Genomic DNA, 20,961 nt, shown 5'->3' on the forward strand with positions numbered 1-20,961 from the left:
TGGCAATTTTATACTTCCAGAAAAAAAAAAAGGTTTGTTTCGTTCAAAATTATGTGTACTGATTGGCTGATGGTGAGGAGGGAGGTATGTTTATAGACATGGATGCAGATGCCTGCAAGGCTAGAGCCGTCAGAGCCTCCTGGAACCGAACACACAAGCTACAAGCCTTGTAAGCCATCTCACTCAGGTAGTGGGAACTGAACTTGGGCCCTCTGCAAAACCAATAAACACTCTTAATCAGCCGCCATGCTACAGTCTTATAGTTAAAATTACCAATTGCTTTCCCCCATGTATTTTCATGGAGTAGTTTGTGTTAACCATCCATCCTGAAGCCACCATAAAAGCTGAAGAAAACCATGCAAGAACATGAAGTGAGTGTAACAAGCAGCAGTCAAGAGTGGAATGGCTCTAACCCTCGAGAGAGCGGAGGGCATAAGAGGAAGGGTCTACTTTTACTTCACTTTCGTTCCAGAGGACATTTTCAAACCTAGAGGAAGAGAGCTCCAACACAAAAGGTAGACCGGTCTGGAAGTTATAGTTAAGCATCTCAAACTGCTATGACTCTGATCTCCTTTGTAGGGAGCAGAGAGGGTCTGGAAGAGAAGAAACAAATGAAAGGCCTGAGTCCATGGTCAGAGAGAGCTGGATTCATTCGCTGGCTCCTGCGCTGCACACCGACAGGTAACATACTCCCAAAAGCTCAGGAGAAGAGACACCTCAGTGCCAAGAAGACAGAGGCATAGGTCAGAGTGGAGCTCAGGTGCTAAACACCATGGACTGTGACTGCAGAGAGTGAGGGCCACACCCTAGAAATAAGACAAAAGAGAAGAATGCCCAGGAAGCCCAGGACAAGGTTCAACTGAGACAACAGGCCACCTGGCATCTGGACTGTCAGTCAACTCTTAACTGTGCTTTTTTTTTTTTTTAAATCAAGTTCTAGCTCATATTTTTTTAAAAAAGCTACAGAGATTATGGGGAAGACATGGTGGTACACCATGGTGGTAAATGCAGCATTAAGGAAGCTAATGGAGGAGTACGAGGCGGCTCCAGCTACACAGTGAGAAGCCCACACCCAGCCTGCCGTGGGAAAGGAAGACTAAGGCACTAAAGTCCTGAGTCCTTCCCTGGAATCCTACACACTATCAGCACTGGGATTAGCACATACCCAGGGAAGACAGGAAACACTGTCCTCACTTTTAACTCACTTGGAAACACTGTAAGAAGCAGTAGAGATGAAGACGAACAAGCAAGCAAACAAATAAACAAGCAAACAAACAAACAAAAAAACCAGACCAAACCAAACCCCCTACCCCTCCACGACCTCTATCTACACTGTTTAGGAACTTTCTCCCAGTAAGGGATTTTTCAGCTGAACTTGAAAGAAAAAGTCAGAGCTAATGGAGAATGGAAGAAGCACAAAATGAAGAGATGACTGAAAAGAAACTCTCAGGAGAACTGAAGGGCAGCAACAGTCAGTTGTAGAACACAGAGTCTCTGAAGAACAACCTTGCTTCAGCAAAGCAGGTGGGAACAGATTTCACAGATGCCAGGCTGCAGCCCACGCTGCACAGTTAGGAGCCTGCAGCAGGCTGCCCAGGCATGAGTCTTATGATGTAATATCAGGTAGCATTCTTACATCCCCACATCTTAACTAGCTGGTGCTTGACTACTGCTAGTGCTCATAGGGTTGTTCTGCATTCTGACTGTTTTATCTTGAAGCTGGAAGATGCTTCGTGAGAGCAGTTATTCTGATGTGAAGCCACGGAAAGGAGAGAGAACGGGTCCGTGCTTTTGTTCTTTCTTCTGCGTGCTGATTCAAATGTGTACAGGGACTCTAAACACCACAAGTACATAGTTCTAGGCTAAGCCTTAAAAATTCCAAACGTCATAGGAATAGCATGAGCACTTACCACTATTGAAGAATGCCGGATGTCTAAAACAAAGTCATGGTCCCACACAGGTGAATTTAATTTTAAAAATCTGTTCCTCTCTTCTTCACTGAGCCCAAGACTTTTAAGGCCACTCAGCAGTTTTCCTTCTGACTTCAGCATATCTAAAATACTTCACATTCAAAGAAGAAATAATTTCATTTTAGTTTGTCAAAACTTTTTGGAAATCTAAAGTTTGAGAATATTTTTTCATTTGTATTTGCACAAGTTCATATGTGTACATGCACAAGTGTATGAATGAGTGTGGAAGACAAGTCAACATTAATATTTAAAATTTACTTCAGTAATCTGAATATTTTAAATTTAATTTCAACATTTTGAAATTAATTCAATGTTAAAATTCAGTTAAGCAAATACTTGAGTTTTATGTTGTAAGACCTATCACATGCTAAAACTTCAGTGGTGGCTTAACAATGTAAACTAAATTGGCTATCTAGAATTTGAAGTCTACAGAGTAACTTATTCTAAGAAACTAATTATAGCATGGTGTTACTTTAAAACCACGGAGTAATTTAAAGGGCTTTGACTCCAGAGGTTTAATGCTTGTAGATATATAGTATTTGAAGAGTTCAACAGAATTAAATCAGATAACCATTAAGATAAGAAAAAACCTCCCCCAAAGCCACAGACTAACAAAAGCTCAGTACCAGGCAGGCAGGAGCTCCTGGTCAGGCTAGTCTAGCTGACTGTCAAAACAGCACAGCTTGCCTGGTGCTGCCTGGTGCTAAAGACACCACACACACAGGACACAGCACCGGATGATTTCAGTTGAATCTGGCCTGAAAGCCTCTTTCCTGTGGTCTAGCCTCCACATTGACAGAAAAGATTCTGCAAGGTGCCAACTGAGAGAAGCAATTAACATTCCTACACAGCTGCAGCATCTATCTGACCCACTCATCAAAGAGTCCTCTATAACAAATGGAGAGCACCACCGAAAACCACAACTGGGCACAATGCACACATCAACAGATCACGGGGAGCCTAGCGCCAAAGAATACGTCCACATCAAAGCTCCTAGGTCTATAGCTTGTGGAACATGTCTGAAGTTGGGGGCTGCGGGTGGGGAGAAAGACTGCAAGAGCCAGAATCTCAGGAAGTCTGCTATGAAACCTCCTCTCCCAGAAACTTCTATATAAGCAAGACCAGAATAGTGGGAATATCCATGGTAAAAGGGGAAAAGTGCTGCCAGGTACTCCAGAGACAAAGATACAGAGAACTAATTATAGCTGAGAGAAGGTTAGTTAGCTTCTTCATCATCAATTACCCAGTGCAGACTGGTCAGTCCTAAAACCATATACACACAAACAATCAAAACAAACTGAGCAGGTTGTATATATGTATATGCATACATATACAAACATAATATTAACATGCATGCCTATATAAAACAATTATGATCAAGAAAAAGGGCTCCATCAACTTGGGGGTGGGTACATGGGAGACGATGGAAGGAGGAAAGGGAGGAAAGGGAGGAGGGAAAGTGATGTAATTCTTTCTCACTTAAAAGTGTATTTAAGGCGGAAGCCGCAGAGCAGCTGGGAAGAGTCCTACAGGTCTACATCTGCACCCAAGAGGCGGAGCTGATCCTCAGCCCTCTGTGCACCTTCCCTGCAGAGCAGAGCTTGCCTCCAGGGAGGGCTCTGACTCCAGGACTCAGGTGAGATTCCCATTTTCTTTCCAGTGATTCTCTAAGGTGGGTCCACGCAGGAGCGCACAGGCCTCAGAAGTGACAGAGCAGCAGGGAAGGGTCCTCCAGGACTACATCTGCACCCAGGAGGTGGGGCTGTTCCACAGCCCTCTGTGCACTGGTCTTCCCAGGAGAGAGCTAGTAACCCAGGAGTGCTGACACAGGCTTACAGACTCACAGGAGGAACAAGCTCCAGCCAGAGACAGCTAAAACATCTAACACCAGAGATTACCAGATGGCAAAAGGCAACTGCAAGAATCTTACCAACAGAAACCAAGACCACTTAGTGTCATCAGAATGCAGTACTCCTACCACAGCGTGTCCAGGATACTCCAACACACTGGAAAAGCAAGATTTGGATTTAAAATCATATCTCATGATGCTGATAGAGGATTTTAAGAAGGACATTAATAACTCCCTTAAAGAAATACAGGGGAACACAGCTAAACAGCTGGAAGCCCTTAAAGAGAAAACACAAAAATCCCTTAAAGAATTACAGGAAAACACAACCAAACAGGTGAAGGAACTGAGCAACCATCCAGGATCTAATAATGGAAGCAGAAACAATAAAGAAATCACAAAGGGAGACAACGCTGGAGATAGAAACCCTAGGGAAGAAATCAGGAACCATAGATGCGAGCATCAGCAACAAATACAGGAGATAGAAGAGAGAATCGAAGGTGCAGAAGATTCCATAGAGAACAAGGACACAACAATCAAAGAAAATGCAAAAAGATTCTAACCCAAAACAACCAGGAAATCCAGGACACAATACCTGTCTTAGTTAGGGTTTTACTGCTGTGAACAGACACCATGACCAAGGCAAGTCTTATAAAAAACAACATTTAATTGGGGCTGGCTTACAGGTTCAGAGGTTCAGTCCATTATCACCAAGGTGGGAGCATGGCAGCATCCAGGCAGGCATGGCGCAGGAGGAGCTGAGAGTTCTATGTCTTCATCCAAAGGCTGCTAGTGTAAGACTGACTTCCAGGCAACTAGTGTGAGGATCTTATACCCACATCCACAGTGACACACCCATTCCAACCAGGACACACCTATTCCAACAAGGCCACACCTTCAGATGGTGCCACTCCCTGGTCCAAGGATATACAAACCATCACAATACCTAAGGACAATAGGTATAGAAGAGAGCTAAGATTCCTAACTTAAAGGGCCAATAAATATCTTCAACAAAATTACAGAAAAAAACTTCCCTAACCTAAAGAAAGAGATGCTCATGAACATAACAAGAAGCCTACAGAACTCCAAATAGTTTGGACCAGAAAAGAAATTCCTCCTGTCACATAATAATCAAAATACCAAATGCACAAAACAAAAAAGAATATTAAAAGCAGTAAGGCGAAAAGGTCAAGTAACATATAAAGGCAGACCTATCAGAATTACACCAGACTTCTCACCAGAGACTATGAAAGCTAGAAGATCCTGGGCAGATGTAATACAGACCCTAAAAGAACGTAAATGCCAGCCCAGACTACTATACCCAGCAAAACTCTCAATCGCCATAGACAGAGAAAAAAATATATGTGGAGAGCCGTGCCGCAAGCAATCACCATTATAAGATGGCGCTGGCCTCCGCTGTGCCTAACTAGTAAACAAGCCTTGTACGCAGGTGCGAGAGTGAACTCACTCCTAGTCACTCCCATTCTCGGGGTGTAATAGTGGGGTGATGGGCGAACAACGAATCAGGAGCTGTCACGCCATATCAGGTGCTGAAACGTCACACTGCGGGCTATAAAAGCGGCGCCATTTTCCCGATTCGGGGGTCTTCCTGAAGAAGTAAGCAATAAAGCTTTTGCCATGGAAGATTCCGGTTTGTTGCGTCTTTCTTGCCGGTCGAGTGGGACGCAAAAAAGATATACACTGACAAAACCAAATTTACACAATAGCTTTCCACAAATCCAGCCATACAAAGGACAATAGATGGAAAATATCAACACAAGGAGTGAAACTACATCCTAGAAGAAGCAAGAAAGTAATCTTTCAACAATCTCACGTAAACATAATTCCACCTCTAACAAGAAAATTAGCAGGAAGTAACAATCACTTTTCTTTAATATCTCAATATGAAAATTAATATTACCAACATATCCTAATTGATTGAAATTCAAAAATATAAGGAGTTAGAAATCTGTCAGCTGTCATCCAGTGGTCTCTCTAATGTGGTAATGGGAGAAATAGATTCAATATTGTACAACCCATATACACTTTCTGCATGTTTGTATGTGACAAAGTCTTTCTGTGTGCCTCACAATGCTCTTGAAATCATGCTTCTCCTATCTCAGCCTCTCTATTAGTAGGATTGTTTATTTGATATTTTAACACTATACTATGGTCTTCAGTATAGCTTACAATTATTTATATAGCCAAAAGAAACATAGACAATTAATTTGGGAGGTGGCTTGTAAGAGAACAACAACAAAGAGGGAGACTGAAGGCTTTGCTTGATATTTATAATTATTGCATCAATTTTGAAGAAGAAGACTTTATAAGTTACTCTTATTCTGAGATGAATGCTTTTCAAAATCATCACAGCCAATGAACTGGAATCTTACGCTCACCTAACGTCTGTGCCACCCTCCAAGCAGAACCATTGTTCATTGAAAGAGTTGATGAATGACTTCATGGATAGACCATCTTAATACACACACCATTTCTTAAATGAATGTAACCTGTTCCCTGCAGGCTGAGAATGATGACAATCACTCAAGTCAAATAGCTTTGACCATAGCAGGAAATTTGTATCCAAAAATCGTGCCTACAATTCATTCCTTGGTGCAGCAGAATTGTCAACTCTTAGCTTAGCTACTATGGAGGTAAAATCCTTTGGTGATGTGAGGGACATTCAAGTACAGCCTTATTACAATGAACTCCAATGTCCAAAAATTTTTCTTATTTTGTGTTTGTACCACAGTAAGAGCCAAGATTTTAAGCTCTACTGAAAACAAAACAAACAAACAAACAAGCAAGCAAACAAACAAAAAGACTTTATCTATTTATGTTCATTTAAAAAACCAATAGTGATATATTATTTTAAAATATCATACAGTTAATATATTTGGAGTTATTTAAAATTTATATTGAGAAAAACATGTATTTTCAGTATTTCTGTAGGCAAACGTAAGACTGTTCAATTGATTCTTGTTTTATAACAAACTTTTATAACACTCATTTTTGTTATAATATTTTATAAAATTTAAAGAATATGATAAAAAACAAAAGGTATTGCAGGTTTTGAAGTGGGGGGGGTCTCTGGGATGAGTTGATGTATAAAAGGGAAAGAAGCACATGGTGTAAGTCTATTAACTCAAAATATGATTTTCAATGTTAACAAATTCCGATAAATGGAAATATAAGAGAAAGAAAACTAAATAAACTAATTGGCTCAGATATATATGCGTGTGTGTGAGTGAATATATATCTCTCTATATAGGAAACTATGCCCTAGAAAAAGCAAGAAAGTAATCTTTCAACAAACCTAAAAGAAGGTAGCCACATGAACAGAATCCCAACTCTAACAACAAAAGTAACAGGAAGCAACAATCACTTTTCCTTAATATCTCTTAATATCAATGGACTCAATTCCCCAATAAAAAGATATAGACTAAGAGACTAGTTATGTAAACAGGACCCAACATTTTGCTGCATAAAGGAAACCCACCTCAGGGACAAAGACAGATACTACCTCAGAATAAAAGGCTAGAAAACAATTTTCCAAGCAAACGGTCTGAAGAAACAAGCTGGAGTAACCATTCTAATATAGAAGAAAATTGACTTTCAACCTAAAGTTATCAAAAAGATAAGAAGGGACACCCCATACTCATTAAAGGTAAAGTCTACCAAGATGAACTCTCAATTCTGAACATTTATGCTCCAAATGCAAGGGCAGCCACATTCATAAAAGAAACTTTACTAAAGCTCAAAGCACACATTGCACTGCACACAATAATAGTGGGAGACTTCAACACCCCACTCTCATCAATGGACAGATTCTGGAAAAAGAAACTAAAGAGACACAGTGAAACTAACAGAAGTTATGGAACAAATGGAATTAATAGATATCTACAGAACATTTTACTCTAAAACAAAAGGATATACCTTCTTCTCAGCATCTCATGGCACCTTCTGCAAAATCGACCATATAATTGGTCACAAAACAGGCCTCAACAGATACAAAAACTATAGAAATAATCCCATGCATCCAATCAGATCACCACGGACTAAGGCTGGTCTTCAATAACAATATAAAAAAATAGAAAGCCTACATACATGTGGAAGCTGAACAATACTCACAAAGAAACCAGTGCTAAGAGGAAAACCCATAGCTCTGAGTGCCTCCAAAAACTGGAGAGAGTATACCCTAGAAGCTTGAAAGCACACCTAAAATCTCTAGAACAAAAGGAAGCAAATTCACCGAAGATGAGTAGACAACAGGAAATAATCAAACTCGGGCAAAATCAACTAAGTGGAAACTAAAGAACTATACAAAGAATCAACCAAACCAGGAGCTGGTTCTTTGAGAAAATCAACAAGATAGATAAACCCTTAGCCAGACTAACTAGAGGGCACAGGGACAGTATCCTAATTAACAAAATCAGAAATGAAAAGGGAGAGATAAAAACATAATCTGAGGAAATCCAAAACACCATCAGATCCTTCTACAACACCCTATACTCAACACAACTGGAAGACCTGGATGAAATGGACAATTTTCTAGACAGATACCAGGTACCAGAGTTAAATCAGGATCACATTAACGACCTAAACAGTCCCATATCCCCTAAAGAAATAGAAGCAATCATTAATAGTCTCCCACCCAAAAAAATCCCAGGACCAGATGGGTTTAGTGCAGAGTTCTATCAGTCTTTCAAAGAAGACCTAATTCCAATACTCCTCAAACTATTCCAACAAATAGAAACAGAAGGTACTCTAACCAATTAATGCTATGAAGCCACAATTGCTCTGATACCTAAACCACACAAAGACCCAACGAAGAAAGAGGACTTCAGGCAAATTTCCCTTATGAATATTGACGCAAAAATACGCAATAAAATTTTTGCAAACAGAATCAAAGAACACATCAAAATGATCACCCATCATGACCAAATAGGCTTCACCCCAGGGATGCAGGGATGGTTCAATAGATGGAAATCCATCAATGTAATTAACTATATAAACAAACTCAAAGACAAAAACCACAGGGTCATCTCATTAGATGCTCAGAAGCATTTGATGAAAATCCAACAGCCCTTCATGATAAAAGTCTTGGAAAAATAAGGAATTCAAGGCCCATACCTAAACATAATAAAAGCAATATACAGCAAACCAGTAGCCAACATCAATCAAAGTAAATGGAGAGAAACTTGAAGCAATCCCACTAAAATCAGGGACTAGACAAGGCTGCCCACTCTCTCCCTACCTAGTCAATAGAGTACTTAAAGTCCTAGCCAGAGCAATTAGACAACAAAAGGAGATCAAAGGGATATAAATTGGAAAGGAAGAAGTCAAAATATCACTATTTGCAGATGATATGATAGTATATATAAGTGACCCCAAAAATTCGACCAGAGAACTCCTAAACCTGATAAACAGCTTCAGTGAAGTAGCTGGATATAAAATTAACTCAAACAAATCAGTGACCTTCCTCTATACAAAGGATAAGCAGGGTGAGAAAGATTTTAGGGAGACAACACCGTTCACAAAAGTCACAAATCATATAAAGTACCTTGATGTGACTCTAACAAAGAAAGTGAAAGATCTATATGATAAGAACTTCAAGTCACTGAAGAAAGAAATTGAAGGAGATCTCAGAAGATGGAAAGCTCTCCCATCCTCATGGACTGGTAGGATTAAAATATAATAAAAATGGCTATCTTGATGAAAGCACTCTATAGATTCAATACAATTCCCATCAAAATTCTAGCTCAATTTTTCACAGAGTTAGATATGGCAATTTGCAAGTTCATCTGGAATAACAAAAAAACTTAGGATAGCAAAAACTATCCTCAACAATAAAAGATCTTCTGGGGGCTATCACCATCCCTGACCTCAAGCTGTACTCCAGAGGAATTGTGATTAAAAATTGCATGGAATTGGTACAGTGACAGACAGGTAGATCAATGGAATAGAATTGAAGATCCATAAATGAGCCCACAAACCTATGGCCATTTGATCTTTGATAAAGGAGCTAAAACCATCCAGTGGAAAAAAGACAGATTGTTTTCAACAAATAGTGCTGGCTCAACTGGCAGTTATCATGTAGAGAATGCGAGTTGATCCATTCTTATCTCCTTGTACAAAGATCAAGTCTAAGTGGATCAAGGACCTCTACATAAAACGAGAGACACTGAAACTTATAGAGGAGAAAGTAGGAAAGAGCCTTGAACATATGGGCACAGGGGAAAGATTTCTGAACAGAACACCAATGGTTTGTACTGTAAGATCAAGTATTGACAAATGGGACCTCATAAAATTGCAAAGCTTCTTTAAGGCAAAGGACACTGTCAATAAGACAGATTGGGAAAAGACCTTTACCAATCATAAATCTGATAGAGGGCTAATATCCAATATATATACAAAGAACTCAAGAAGTTAAGACTCCAGAAAACCAAATAACCCCATTAAAATGGGGTACAGAGTTAAACAAAGAATTCTGAGCTGAGGAATACTAAATGGCTGAGAAGCACCTAAAAAAAATGTTTAACATCTTTAGACATCAGGGAAATGCAAATCAAAACAACCCTGAGATTTACCTCACATCAGTCAGATTGGCTAAGATCAAAAACTCAGGTGACAGCAGATGCTGGCAAGGATGTGGAGGAAGAGGAACACTCCTCCATTGCTGGTGGGATTGCAAGTTGGTACAACCACTCTGGAAATCAATCTGGAGTTTCCTCAGAAAATTTGACATAGTGCTACCTGAGGATCCAGCTCTACCACTCCTCCTAGGCATATACCCAAAAAATGTTCCAACATGTAACAAGGACACATGCTCCACTATGTTCATAAAAGCCTTATTTATAGTAGCCAGAAGCTGGAAAGAGCCCAGATGTCCCTCAACAGAGGAATGGATACAGAAAATGTGGTGTATTTACATAATGGAGTATTATGTAGTTATTAAAACAATGAATTTATGAAATTCTTAAACAAATGGATGGATCTGGAGGGTATCATCCTGAGTGAGGTAACCCAATCACAAAAGAACTCACATGATATATACTCATTGATAAGTGGATATTAACCCTGAAACTTAGAATACCCAAGTTACAAGTTGCAAAATACATGCATTGTTTGCAGCTCCCTTCTGGAGCTGCTCAGTCCAGTCCAAAGGAATTTCATGGGAAAAGAAAGGCAGTCTAGGATAGCACAATAGCCAAGCCCTACCATCCACCATATCTCTAACATCGTTCCCAGTTCTGACATTTTAAGACCCTGTGCTGTGGTCCATTGCAGAAGAATTACACAGTCAGAAACATTGCATTTAAGTGTGAGGGGCCTAAGATGTGGTCAGGATGTTGTACAGTAGAATTAGGTTGCTATAGTTGACAACACTTTAGTATTTATTTCAAAGTACAGAGAAGAGCTGACTGTAATGTTCTGCACATGAACAAATTACCTGTGAGGTGACAGAAATGCTAACCACCCAATTTGATTATTTTACATTATATATGTATCAAAATCCTATTGTAGCCATAAACGTGTTTAGTCATGTGTCAAAATATTTGCTTAATCTTTAAAACATTTTGTTTTTCACCTTGACAAATACAAATTCAGAAAGATGTTTATCTTTATATAAATCATAGTTCATATTAATAATTTAACACTTACCTAAAAGGATCATAAACATCCACGTCAACACGAAGGCCATTTATAAACAGACGAGCATCACCTGGCTTAATTTCAAATCTATCTCGTAGGTCCTAGAACCCAAGCAAAAGAACAGTTTGCCCGCAATGGTCGTAAATATTTTAGCTCTACTACAGAATTCTGAATATGTGCAGTGCTCCTAGAATAGGAACAAGAGCCAGTTAGTTATTGGTTTTAAGAAACTTCTTAGGAATGCCTCAGAAAATGCTTCTGGGAGTGAATGTGTGTGTGTGTGTGTGTGTGTGTGTGTGTGTGTGTGTGTGTGTGTGTGTGAGACAGAGAGAGAGAGAGAGAGAGAGAGAGAGAGAGAGAGAGACAGAGAGAGAGACAGAGAGACAGAGACAGAGACAGAGAGACAGAGAGAGAGCAAGCGAGCACGCACACTCACACCTGTGCTCACTTAGGTGTGCATTTTTGTGTCTGTGTGGTACAGCAGGCATCAAAGGCAAGGCCTTATACAGACACGAAAGGCAAGTGTCCCAAGCCTGAGGTGTGTGCTGAGCCACTCCCACAATGCCATCCTCTATTAAGTATGCAGCTGGAGACATGGGTCCCTCCATGTGTACTCTTTGGTTGGTGGTTTAGTCCCTGGGAGCTCTGCGGGGGAGGGGAGGTCTGGTTGGTTCATTTTGTTTCTCCTTTGGGGCTGCAGATCTCTTCAGCTCCTTGGGTCCTTTCTCATCCATTGGGGACCCTGTGCACAGTCCAATGGTTGGCTGTGAGCATCCACCTCTGTATTTGTCAGGCTCTGGCAGAGCCTCTCAGGAGACAGGTATATCAGGTTCCTTTCAGCAAGCACTTGTTGCTATCCACAATAGTGTCTGCGTTTGGTAACTGTATATGGGATGGATCCCCAGGTGGGGCAGTTTTTGTATGGCCTTTCCTTCAGTCTCTGTTCCACACTTTGTCTCCATACTTCCTCCCAAGGGTATTTTGTTCCCCCTCCCCCTTCTAAGAAGGACCATACTTTGGTCTTCCTTCTTCTAGGGCTTCATGTGGTCTGTGAATTGTATCTGATATTCTGAGCTTTTGGGATAGTATCAACTTATTAGTGAGTGCATACCATGTGTGTTCTTTTGTGATTGGGTTACCTCACTCAGGATGATATTTTCTAGTTCCATCCATTTGTCTAAGAATTTCATGGTCATTGTTTTTAAAAGCTGAGTAGTACTGTGTAAATGTATCACATTTCTGTATCCATCCCTCTGTTGAAGGACATCTGGGTTCTTTCCAGCTTCTCGCTATTATAAATAAGGCTGCCATGAACATAGTGGAGCACATGTCCTTATTACATGTTGGAGCATCTTCTGGGTATATGCCCAGGAGTGATATAGCTGGGTCTTCAGGTAGTACTATGCCCAATTTTCTGAGGAACCGCCAAACTGATTTCCAGAGTGGTTGTACCAGTTTGCAATCCCACCAGCAATGGAAGAGTGTTCCTTTTTCTCCACATTCTCACCAGCATATGATATCACATGGGTTTTTGATCTTAGCCATTCTGACTGGTGTGATGTGGAATCTCAGGTTGTTTTGATTTGCATTTCCCAAGGATGTTGAACATTTCTTTATGTGCTTCTCAGCCATTCAGTATTTCTCAGCTGAGAATTCTTTGTTTAGCTCTGTAGCCCATTTTTTAATAGGGTTATTTTGTTCTCTGGAGTCTAACTTCTTGAGTTCTCTGTATATATTGGATATTAGCCCTCTATCGGATGCAGGGTTGGTAAAGATTTTTTCCTAATCTGTTGGTTACCATTTTGTCCTATTGACAGTGTCCTTTGCTTTACAGAAGCTTTACAATTTTATGAGGTCCCATTTGTCAATACTTAGAACATAAGCCATTGGTGTTCTGTTCAGGAAGTTTTCCCCTGTGTCCATGTGTTCAAGGCTCTTCTCCACTCTCTCTTCTATTAGTTTTAGTGTATCTGGTTTTATGTGGAGTTCCTTGATTCACTTGGACTTGAGCTTTGTACAAGGAGATAAGTATGGATTGATTTGTATTCTTCTACATGTTGACTGCCAGTTGAAGCAGCACCATTTGTTGAAAATGCTGTCTTTTTTCCACTGGATGCTTTTTGCTCTTTGTCAACGATCAAGTGACCATAGGTGTGTGGCTTCATTTCTGGCTCTTCAATTCTATTCCACTGATCTACCTGTCTGTCTGTGTACCAATATCATGAAGTTTTTATCACTACTGCTCTGTAATACAGCTTGAGGTCAGGGATGGTGATTCCTCCAGACGTTCTTTTATTGTTCAGAATAGTTTTCACTATCCTGGGTTTTTTGTTATTCCAGATGAATTTGTGAATTGTTCTTTCTAATTCTATGAAAAATTGAGTTGGAATTTTGATAGTGATTACACTGAAACTTGAAGCAATCCCACTAAAATCAGGGACTAGACAAGGCTGCCCACTCTCTCCCTACCTAGTCAATAGAGTATTTGAAGTCCTAGGCAGAGCAATTAGACAACAAAAGGAGATCAAAGGAATACAAATTGGAAAGGAAGAAGTCAAAATATCACTATTTGCAGATGATATGATAGTATATATAAGTGACCCCAAAAATTCGACCAGAGAACCCCTAAATCTGATAAACAACTTCAGCAAAGTGGCTGGATATAAAATTAACTCAAACAAATCAGTAGCCTTCTTTTAATGAAAGGATACCGAGGTTGAGAAAGAAATTAGGGAAACAACACCCATCACAATAGTCACAAATCATATAAAATACCTTGGTGTGACTCTAACCAATTGAGTAAAAGATCTGTATGATAAGAATTTCAAGTCTCTGAAGAAAGAAATTGAAGAAGATGTCAGAAGATGGAAAGATCTCCCAGCCTTGTAGATTGGCAGGATTCATATAGTCAAAATAGCCATCTTGCCAAAAGCAACCTAGAGATTCAATGGCTATTACTTTCTTCCGTGTACTTGTACTTACTACATCCTTAAAAACCCAACCACTGAATGTTGAGAAGACGAGTAGTGTGGCTGACTCACCTAGCATCTGACCTAGCCCAGTTCTCTCCCCACCTCTGTTACTAAAGGAGTAAGCACAAGCTTTTCTACTTTCTTTACAGCCAGAGATGTCCCAGGACTGGGTCCATAGTCTCTGCCAAAGTCTGTTGAAGTCCTCATTATTAACATTAATGTGGTTACTAACACTCTTTTGACTTCTTGTCTCTGAGCACAGACAAGAAGGCTGGTGCTGCTGCCATCTTAGTACCCAGGAAGGGAGCTGGTGCTCTATAAACACGTCCTGACACCAGAGCTATTCCTTCAGTGATAGAGACTTTAAGACATCTTTTCATGTGAGGAAACTTAACACTGTTTATGGCCCCATGAGTCTGGCATTATATTACACAGGAGAGAAATCATTATATGGCTCGGAGCCAGCCAATGACCAGTGTCAGAAGTATTAACAAACATGCATCAGTTCTAATGTAATTAGTATAACTTGATGTTTAAATGTAAATAGACCATTTGGAATAATCTTATCAGACTATTGATCAACTATGTTTTACTTGCTATGGAATACTAGGGATGTTATAATAGTCTAGCACTAGCTTATTCTCTTTAAGTCTCAGAACTAGCAATAAAAAGCAAGTCAACTTTACTATGTTGAAGGGTGGGCAAAGTGCTACAGAGGCAGGGAGTCCAGAATGTAGAGCTATGGAAAGACCAGCGGTATGGCAGTGAATTCAATACACAGTTGCCAGTATAACGTTGGAAAGTGCAAAGCTCAACTTCTAGATTCTTTCCAACTGCTTGCCCACCCGACTTCATGTTCTTTCCAAAACCAAAACCAACAAAAGACAAAGCTCAAAAAACCCCAAATCAAAACCAATGAACAATGACAACAAAACCCCAAAGATAGGAAAAAAAGAAAGAGAGAGAGAGAGAGAGAGAGAGAGAGAGAGAGAGAGAGAGAGAGAGAGAGGAAGGAAGGAAGGAAGGAAGAAAGAAAGAAAAAAAGAAAGAAAAAAAGAAAGGAAGGAAGGAAGGAAGGAAGGAAGGAAGGAAGGAAGGAAGGAAGGAAGAAGAGAAAAGCCCATAAAAGTGCTGGCATCTAGTCGGTCATCAATGGGAGGAGAGGCTCTTTGTCCTGTGAAGCCTTGATGCCCCAGTATATGGGACTGCCAGGGCCAGGAAGCAGGAGTGGGTGGGTTGGGGAGCAGGGGGACGGGGGAGAGGGTAAGGGATTTTCGGAGGGGAAACTGGGAAAGGGGGTAGATAACATTTGAAATGTAAATAAAGAGAATATCTAATAAAAAAAAAGTGTTGGCATCTTTCATTTTCTCTTAACTCCCGAGCATGGTGCCTGCCCTGGGAGTGTGTTTGCACACCCAGTGCTACTCCACTGAAGAAACCTCACTTTCTTGCATTGAACTGTTTTAACCATCCAAAAATCACTAACACTTTCTTTTTATTAAAATAGAAGATCTAAGTTGTGAAAAAGTGAAAGTATTGAATAAGACTAAAGCAAACCTTCTGATTTTCCTGTATTTCTTTTCTCATTAGCTCATTCACAGCAATCCTGGTGAGAGTCCTGAGAGAGCAAACAGGACAGGTAACAACAGCCACACCCATGCTTCCTTCACAGTGCTTAGGAACAATCACGTATGCAATGGAACACAATCCTTTAGTAATACTTATTTTCCAAATGCTTCAGGAGGGCATTTCTGCAGCCCAGTCTGAGAATGGTTCTGTTTTTGACACTGTTTTCCCTTCACATGAAATAAAGACTCAAAACATCATACATTTCCACTATATGCATCAAGTATTATCATAGTGTATTTACCACTACTTTTGTTTCCAAAACACTCAATTAAAAATTTTGATTAAACTGGGATTAACCAACACAGTCATCCTTTGGTAAAAATGAGAAATTGATTAATTGGTTTCCTGAAAAAAAAAAAAGTCTGTGCCTGGTAGTCATGGTCCTTATTAAACATGGTTTGAAATTGCATATGATCTATACATGTTACTGTATATTATAAATAATATACATAAACTATTTAGAATACATACTATTCTTTGAGTATTTTCCAGACACGGTTCATCAAAGTTTGAGATAGAGTACTCAGAGTTAAGGAAGAAGGGTTATATTAACTTATTAGCCACTCTAGAATACTTTATCACTGTCTTATAACTTAAAGATAGAATTAAAAATATATTTTTATAGCTATACTTATTTAACCTATAAAATCCCTCAAATGCTATCATTATATTATCAATGTGTACATAAAAGAAATTATCTAAGTGAAGACTGTGAGAGGGGTATGGTAGCTCATACCTAAAATCCAGCATTCATTAGTTAATGAACTGTCTTATTTAAACTAAAATTATTTGACTTTATATTTCAGCTAATTTCAAAAGCCACTATTAAAAAGTCATGACTAGCTGGGCGTGGTGGTGCACGCCTTTAATAAAAGCACTCGGGAGGCAGAGGCAGGTGGATTTCTGAGTTTGAGGCCAGCCTGGTCTACAAAGTGAGTTCCAGGACAGCCAGGGCTATACAGAGAAACCCTGTCTTGAAAAACCAAAAAAAAAAAAAAAAAAGTCACGACTAAATATATATTTTCATGTGCATACATGTCATGTCATGTTTTAGACATGAAGAATGAAGAGTGTTAACCTCCAAATCCCTCCCCATGTGAAACTGGCCGAGTCAGAGGTCTGACTGTCATTAAAGCACAGCACATAAACATTTATATAAAATGTCACAACCACACCCCCCATTTTCTACAACTACTGTACTAATGTTAGTCAGGGAGGCAGACATAGTGGTGAAGGCCTGCAGCCCCACCTACTTAAGAGGAGGAGGCTGTAAGAGAGGATTTGAGATCAGCTTGGGCTGCACAGAAAGAATCTACCTCTAAAAAAATAAAAAAAGACAAAGGAAAATTACAAACTTTTCTATTTTTAGGGGACCATAAAATGTATTTGGGATCTCGTGTGTCTAACAGATACTATTTATCTATCTTTCAAATGTAAAGTTAATGATCTTTTATCTGAATTATGAGTAAATAGACCAAATAATATATTTGATGAAAAAGATTCAGCACTCAATCCTTACAAAGATGGAGGAAGAGACCAGGCTGCCCAGCTTAGGAGACTCTGTACTGTGCACACGTGTGAGTTCTGTCTTAACACAGGTTTATAATTACACAAAGATTAATTTCACATTAGGTATAACATTATATGCATCAAAACTGTATTATCTTGTAAGTTCTCATAAAATCTGAAATTGTATTCTGGTCACTATGCATATGCAAATAACTTATGCATTGAAATGAAAAGTATGCTTAATGCAACAGTCAATATTTCCTGGAAACAGTTCAAATTACAAGTCTTATTAGAAAAAAAATTACGTAAAATACTCTATATATTTAAAAGATTACCAATTTTGAAATCCAAAACATAAAAACAATATTGGGCACTACTGTGAATACAGATCACTTCTTTAGAATAATAACTCTTATTATCATCCATGAAAGAATGGAAAATATTTCCCTATTATTTGTTGATCAAAAATATTTTCTCAGTCATAATTATTACTAAAATAATTTTAAAAAATATTTTTTCTTTTAGCCTCTAATTCAACAGTTCTTTTTGTAGTACATTATACCTGTATATACAATCTAACAGTTTACTGGAACAAAATCTAAACATAAACAAGGAAGAGTCCTGAAGTTTGAAAAGCTATATATACTAGAATTGATGCCTTCATTTTATGAAGTCAGTTATTCTCATACAGTTCACTAAATGAGATCTGCTTATAATTACACCAATAAACTTTAACATACCTGGCTTTTACAGGAAAGTTCTGTGAGATGTCTTTCATTAACTTTATGGCATCATAAACAGGAGTGGAAACTATTTGAGTGGCTGCTTGAAAACTAAGATCTGGAAGAAAAACATGACTAGGACATGTAGTGTAATGTTGCAGCTTTAGACACTTCCCCTCAATACAACAATTTTACTCACTATCTCTTCCCACAGATACACACACATATGCTAATTGTATTGTATTTAGCATTTAAAAGTTTTACATAGAAAGTTTCCTCCTTAAGTTAAATTAAGGTACGACTTAGACTTTTATGAATGAATGAGTAATTTAGTACTTATCTGGTTTCCACAAATTAAAATATATCAGACCCATGCAAACACAGATACTCTGGCTTCTGCCATAAAACATAAGGCTACTTTTCCTAGACTCAAGTTGAGTGAAATACGGGACAAAAGCTATGTGAGAAGAGAAACCAGATTATTGTGCCAATGATTACGGTGGAAGGTGCTATACTCTTCAGTAGTACAGCCACAGATCCAGCAAACAGTCTACCCATGCTCATGTGGCCAACTTTAACTAAACTTAATAGGATGGACACGTGAGCACATGCACACATACACAACCATATTCACACACATGCACACACACACAAACATATGTACACACACACAAACATATGCACACACACACAAACATATGCACACACACATACATGCATACACATGCGTGCACCCAGATGTATGCACACACGCACGCGCGCACACACACACACACACACACACACACATACACACACACACAGAGGGAGACTGACTACTTGGGGAAAGAAGGGCTTCAGTGGAAGGGTGAGTACTGGAGATGACTACAGCTCATTTTACACGTGTGTGAAATGGTTAAAGAATAAATGTTTTTCCTGATGTATTTTTCCTGAAATGATAGTTCTGTTGAAAGAAAAATCTATGAGGTTCACCATAGCTGCTCTCACATATGTTAGAAGCAGCCATCTTGCTCTCATTGTTTTCAAGAGTCAAAGAGATTTTTTAAAGTCAAATTCTTTCCTTAATCAGGCTGCTTGTAGCATCTCACTACAAAGAGTGTCTTGATTTCTCAGAGTGCTTAAAAAAATCCACTTTAAAATAACAAGGCTACTTTTGTTTCTATGCTATCCCCGTAAAACTGAATCAGCTGGAGGCAAAGCCTAGATCTGTAGTTAGGCAAGTATCCCAGGGGAGGGCATCATGTATGAAAGCAGGGCTTACACTCCAGCTATGCCACGTACTATTGTTCATTACAATTTCCTTAGCCTACTCAACTATGTCTAGTCCCAGCACTACAGTGAAACTGTCTGTGCTCACTAATATTTCGGTCCTAATGATGAAACACAATGGGCCATCTTACAGGTCTCTCTCTGAGGAAGCTCCTTTTTGAGAATCAATACCTGAGAAAACAAAAAGTCCAGAAAGAAGAGCTTGGATGAGTTCAAAGAAAGCTCTCAGAGTGTGTGTGCCTTAGGTATGTGTTTAGAATATCTCTTCCTGCTGAGCAACACTCTATAAAGTAATGAGATCACGGGTGACCGACAGAACGCGTATTAGGCAGTCAAGTACATGAGTTACAAAACAGTAAATTTGTTTTGCACATCTACTACAGTTATAAGTTATGATCTTCAAAAGTCTATTAAATAGACTTAAACTTGATTGTGTGTGATGCACTATATGAATTAGGCCGAACCAAAAAAAAAAAATCCTTCACTTGTTAATTAGCATATCAAACCAGTAAATATTAATTTTTTCATCTTCAGAAGCTTAACATGAAAGTAAGTAGGACAGCCTACATAAAGAGGCTCTGCAGAGAATTTCTGTCACATGTGAAACAGTTTTGTATTACATATACTATTTTGTCAAGTAGATTCTGATGAACAGCTTTTTAATTGCCGAAAACAGAAACCCCTCAGCAATAGCTAAAGACCGGGGAAAATAAGGGAGAGATTGCTACTGAATGTGCACATGGCTTCTGGAGCGATGGGAATACTCTCATGTTGCCTGTGGTAACTGCTGCAGAACACCAAACATTACAGGTCAGAAGGGACACTCTATCATGTATGAATTGTGTCTTAATAAAGCTGCTATGTTAAAAACACTCTGTGAAAGACATGAGGAAAGTTGGGGATAAAAATGATACATGCCTACACCACTAAACCCTTTCAAACAATACAGAAAGAAAATTATCAAGTGAAATTGAGTAAAAGTTTGGTCCAGTCTTGGTCCCAGAGCCTTGGTTTTGGTTGTGAGCACACAAACGGCCAGGTTTACAGCTTGCTGGCCCTTTCACTTGAAGTGTTCCATTAAAAATCTGGCAAAGAAACACAAATTGTCTGAGGCCAAATTTAACCAAGGGTCAGTGAGATAATCTGGTGAGAAAACCGCCTGCTGCCTGACCTGACACCCTGAGTCCAGCACCCCTTGCTGCGGACCCTTTCTACTTTGTATAAAGTGTGCCCGTGCACTTTTAATTGATAAATCTGTGCCATCATGCCAGCCACATGATATGTCATGAGCAAGATAGCTGAGTTAAATGAGCTACCTGGAAGGCTGGGCTAGCAAAAGGCCTAAGCTCTAAACTATTAGAAGCCTGCCTGGTCTATTTGTACTATTG

The 20,961-nt window shown here is 39.3% G+C and overlaps 1 protein-coding gene across 21 annotated transcripts in view; it reads right to left on the minus strand.

The window, feature by feature from the left end:
- Positions 1 to 20,961, minus strand: part of Uggt2 (UDP-glucose glycoprotein glucosyltransferase 2) — a 117,791-nt gene that overhangs the window by 77,324 nt on the left and 19,506 nt on the right. For 20 of the 21 annotated variants that reach the window (XR_003950882.1, XR_003950881.1, XR_001781137.2 and 17 more), the window contains 4 exons: positions 18,323 to 18,422; positions 16,002 to 16,062; positions 11,482 to 11,573; positions 1,911 to 2,061 (listed from right to left, as the gene is read on the minus strand). Coding sequence is in view for 4 of the 21 variants with exons in the window: in NM_001081252.2 (NP_001074721.2) it covers positions 1,911 to 2,061; positions 11,482 to 11,573; positions 16,002 to 16,062; positions 18,323 to 18,422 (404 nt within the window). In the remaining 17 variants the exon portion in view is untranslated. Of the gene's footprint in view, positions 1 to 1,910; positions 2,062 to 3,900; positions 3,977 to 11,481; positions 11,574 to 16,001; positions 16,063 to 18,322; positions 18,423 to 20,961 lie in introns of all 21 variants that reach the window. The other variant, XR_003950889.1, reaches the window with a different exon arrangement.

This window comes from Mus musculus, chromosome 14, assembly GCF_000001635.26.
Source record: "Mus musculus strain C57BL/6J chromosome 14, GRCm38.p6 C57BL/6J".
In the NCBI taxonomy this organism is placed as follows: Eukaryota; Metazoa; Chordata; class Mammalia; order Rodentia; family Muridae; genus Mus; species Mus musculus.